A 4650-nucleotide genomic window follows, 5' to 3' on the forward strand; every position below is an offset into this window, starting at 1 on the left:
CTTGACTTATGAGTCAAGGACGGCAATAGCGCGCTGAGCGCAGACCGATATGGTTAGGCCTATCCAGGAGCGTGATATAGGCTTTAATGACCTAATGGTCGCTTGGAAAACAAAGCGTCGAGTACGCTTGTCTAGCCCTATGGATAGTTATTCGGAAATAGGGCTACGGGCCCTGGTGTGACTCTATGGTCACTTAGCTAGATTGTATGCATGCATGAGTAGAGTTATTATTTCTAGGCATGCCATATAAGTTTTTGAAATCTATTATTAATTGCTTATGAGCATGTCTATTCTTGTTGTGCCTCAGCTCACAGGTGGTATGTGGTGCAGGTAAGGGAAATGAGAAGTTGAACCAGCCATGAGTTGGAGAGTTTTGGTGGCGGCGTGTACATATGTAGCCTACTTGACCGTCACGGTCGGGGATTCAAGGAGGAACTAGGGTCAAACCCTAATTTTGCTGCTTAGACTGGCACGTTTTGTATTCACATTTTTTAGTTGTAAATAACTTTTAAAATGTTTATTTTGGGATCCTATGTACGAACTTAAACTTTTTAATGAAAGTTTTTATTCCTTTGACCAAAAATTTTAATCCTAACTCATTACTTATAGTTACACATTTATGTCTAAATGACTTGATTAGCGAGTCCAGTACTATTTAAAATACACAGTGTAACGATCTTGGCTATCCAGGACGTTACACCCTCCACCATAATGGACACCACCACTAGACTCACAATCAATATAATGCTATTACTCTTCAAAAATCCCATTTCTTTTATGAATAATGATACCAAATCTTAATGCTTTTTTGGTTTACAACTAATAATATTGTGCTCATGTGTATATGATTATATATGATGATGGTTAACTAACCAACCGTAAATATATTGATGTTTAATTATGAGTGTAGCTTAAGCTGGTTGAGGAGTTAAGTGTTAGAGAATATATATTATTCAATGAAATATCTAGAAATCAAGATACAACTCTAAGCAAGAAATACAATATACAAGGCGATTTATTAAAATAAATGTTACAACTCAATTGCTAAAAATACAAATAAAACGAAAGAAGTAAAAGAATAATAATACAAATTATAGCATGAATAATACAAATAAATATATAAACTAAGAAAGAAATAAAACTAAATATGTAAAGAACAAAAATAAAAAACAAGAACTCTCACACAACCAAAGTGTAGAGTAGTGGGGATCGCCAACTTGAACAAGGTTCAAGACCTTTGTCCAAAAACTTATTTTCTCATATTCTCTAAGCGCTAAGGGACTCTCAAGTTTAGAAATATCTTTTTGGAATTATCAAGTCTTTTGGTGTATTTTCCAGCCAAGTGTTTTGTAGAAAGAAAAATGGTGTGTCTTGCAAGGGAGCATTATATAGAGTTTCGAGACACCATTTGAATTTTAAATTCTACCAACTCCTTTGGTCGTCACTAATGTTTAATTGGATGTTTATGGAATTAAAATGAAGATTTTGAAGTTACTTGGAATGTTAAAACCTTTCAAAATTGAAAAAAAAAAGAGATTTGACTGCCAACACTCCAGGCCTTGCCCAGGGATATTCACGGTCGTCGCGACCGTTATTCCTGTCTCCCAAGCCGCTGCCTGGGATGCTTGTGGCCGCGACTAGAAGGTTGTTACAACCTCACAATTTTTGCACTTTTTTCAAAACATCTCAAATCATTTCCCACTTGATTTTGTAACCTCCATATCTTCAACAACCACATCACATTATGGCATGTGAAATTCAATTAAAATGTATAACTCTCAATCTATACATTATTGAGTGATATTTGGAAGTTACAAATTTGTAGCTGATTTTGCAACATCAAAATATATTACACAATTGGATGTACACATTATCCAATTTGTAACTCTCAAATATTATTATGTTACAATACGTGACAAACATTTTTGTTACATTATTTAATCTAACATTATATTATATAAAATAATATAAGGTTGTGCGGTCAAATTTTTCTTAAACCACCAATACTTGTCATATTTGGCTATTGGAAGAATAAGTCAATGGGACAAGCCTTCCATACAAATCTATAAATTTAGAAATAGTGTGTTGGACTTAAGAATTTTGGTTTAGTTACCGGATATATGCTTTTGAAAATTTAATTTGTGATACTATTTTTATATTATTTATGAGTTAAAAAAAACGAAACTGTTTGGTTGAACTAAATTCAAAAACAATTTTTTGTTTAATATTCTAGTTCTCGCACAAAAGCATATTCATTTTCTTTTAATTGAACTACAAAATCTTTTGTGTAATCTCAAATAGTCTGTTTATTCAATTTTTGCTTAGCAACTGTATATTTAATGGAGTTTGTTGAGCAAGATAGCTAATGGCATACATTATGTCAGTTTGTGTAAATATTAAACGTTTTTAAATAAATAATTAGGGTTGGATTATGCAACTACACTTGGATTCTTCTTGTGGTCAAAGGCACATACACAAGTATATAAATTGAGCATCACCACAAGGCATCCTAGTACGTGACATAATATGCAACGTCTTAGGATTTTGGGTGTGGCATGTTGCCCAATGACACACCCACAATGGACTATTTTGTAACATAAATATGTCTTGGTACTTGATAATTAGTTAGGTCTTATACCAAATAACTTCATGGGAATGCGTGTGACAATTATGTAATTATTATTTTGTTCATATGCTTCTCAGGCGAAAATCATAATTCTTGGTGAACACTTTGTACCTTGTAATACCCTTTAGAGGGAGGTGACCTGATTGTAGAAAGAGGCTTGCCCAACTTAAATGAAATATGATAACTTCTTTATGGTCTAACACTCTTGCTAATACATTATCCTCATTTTGTTCTGGATTGTAATCTCTAATAAAAAAATATAGCTTCGTGAGCAAAAGCTCCTGTCATAATGAATCTTGCAATGTATTGGTGATGAGTATATAAAGCAGCTTGAGTAGTAAAGTCTTGTGCTATGAATGCATAAGCAGGTAAAGAGTACATGTGTCGAGCAACCAAGGAAGTAATAACCCCCAAAAAGGCTAGAGCAAGACTACTTGATTGAATTTTGATTCAAAGGCGAGAAAGCATGGAGCTGAAATAAATCACCAAGAACGCCTTTTAAAAGATTACGCGGTACAATTAGATCGAATAAGTCCTTATGGAATAAATAGGATTTTTTTGGCCTAAGCACTTATTTTTTGAGGAGAAACTAATCCAATTCGAAGTTGTTGATGTTTATACCGATCGATCATAGAAGAAAAATTCTGATTCCTTCCGATTAAGCAACCTTCCTATTAATCTGGGAAATATATCGATCAATTCCGATTCTTTATTTTTCTATTGATTCTTTTCCGATCGAGATGTATGGTTCCATGAGTCTATGTGTCTATATAGATTAGATCATGTTCATGGATTAACGAAAATGTGCAAAAGCTCTATTTGCCCCTGTCATTCTATGAGTCTCTTCCTGTTTGCGTATGGCATCGCCACTCCCTTTGGAAGCATCCAGTAGTTCGGAACTTAATTTGAAAACCATATTTCGACGAGCGAACTTTAGGCAAATATGAAGCGCATGGATACAAGTTATGCCTTGGAATGAAAAACAATTCCGAATCCGATTTGTCTACAAACAAAGAAGGTATACGTAATGCAACTATGAATCTCATGGAGATGGCAATACATTTATACAAAAATTCTACCTCAAGCACACCAAAGGAGCCGTAGACAGACAAGTGAAATCTAATCCACAAAATAATTTGATCTATGGACAGCATCGTTGTGGAAGAACGGGGGATCCTTTTGAGCAACTTGTTATAATAGGAAAATTGTATATCTTGAAATTAATTCATCAAGTTGATGATGAAATACATGGACGTTGCAGTGGACATTATGCATTTGTTACACAACAACCCCTTAATCTCAATCGGCCCCCCTTGCGGTGGAAGAACAGATAATCACTATTTATACCGGAACGAACAATTATCTTGATTCATTAGAAATTGGACAGGTAAGGAAATTTCTGCTTGAGTTACGAAATCATTTAAAAATGAATAAACCTCAATTCCAAGAAATCATATCTTCTACCAAGACATTTACTGAAGGCACTCTGGTGGGATCCTCAAAGACAGAAAAAGGTTGCAGCCAGTTTGATAATGATCGAGTGACATTGCTTCTTCGTTTACATGAACCTGTATGTCTATTCTTACGTGAATCACTTCTTGGTATAGCTTTTTCCATAATTATATTATCTCATAAATCTAATTCATGCCAAAACATATCCTTTAATGTATTATTTATTTCTATTATTTGAACAGTAGGGCCTTTCGATGTCTAAAATCCCCTCTCTATTCCAATAATTACATATCTAATTTGACCTATGGACTAATATGCAAGCATACGTTTCATGCTTGTTTGAGTAATAGCAATGAGATTCCCCAATATCATGCTAAGAATAGCTAGGATTTCTAGAAGAAGATGTCATTCGTTTGATGAGAAATAAAAAGGAATATCGAAAATTTGAATGGCTGAAGATAAAGCAGCTACTTTCGAAGTAATAGAAAGAAAAGCTATTGTTGCGAAAATTAAGGCTACGCAAGTATACGTAATCACTTTTGTAGTTTATTCCGGTAAGACCGATATTGTTC

General features: G+C 34.0%; 1 protein-coding gene across 1 annotated transcript; it reads right to left on the reverse strand.

Moving 5' to 3' along the window:
* Positions 1-3419: 3419 nt before the first annotated feature.
* On the reverse strand, positions 3420-4243 carry LOC133795081 (uncharacterized). Its single transcript, XM_062232531.1, has 2 exons — positions 4091-4243; positions 3420-3629 (listed from the first exon to the last, which is right to left on the reverse strand). Exons 1-2 carry the CDS (start codon positions 4241-4243, stop codon positions 3420-3422), a joined length of 363 nt encoding a protein of 120 aa, XP_062088515.1.
* Positions 4244-4650: the final 407 nt, after the last annotated feature.

The sequence above is a fragment of the Humulus lupulus genome, chromosome 8 (genome assembly GCF_963169125.1).
Source record: "Humulus lupulus chromosome 8, drHumLupu1.1, whole genome shotgun sequence".
Taxonomy (NCBI): Eukaryota; Viridiplantae; Streptophyta; class Magnoliopsida; order Rosales; family Cannabaceae; genus Humulus; species Humulus lupulus.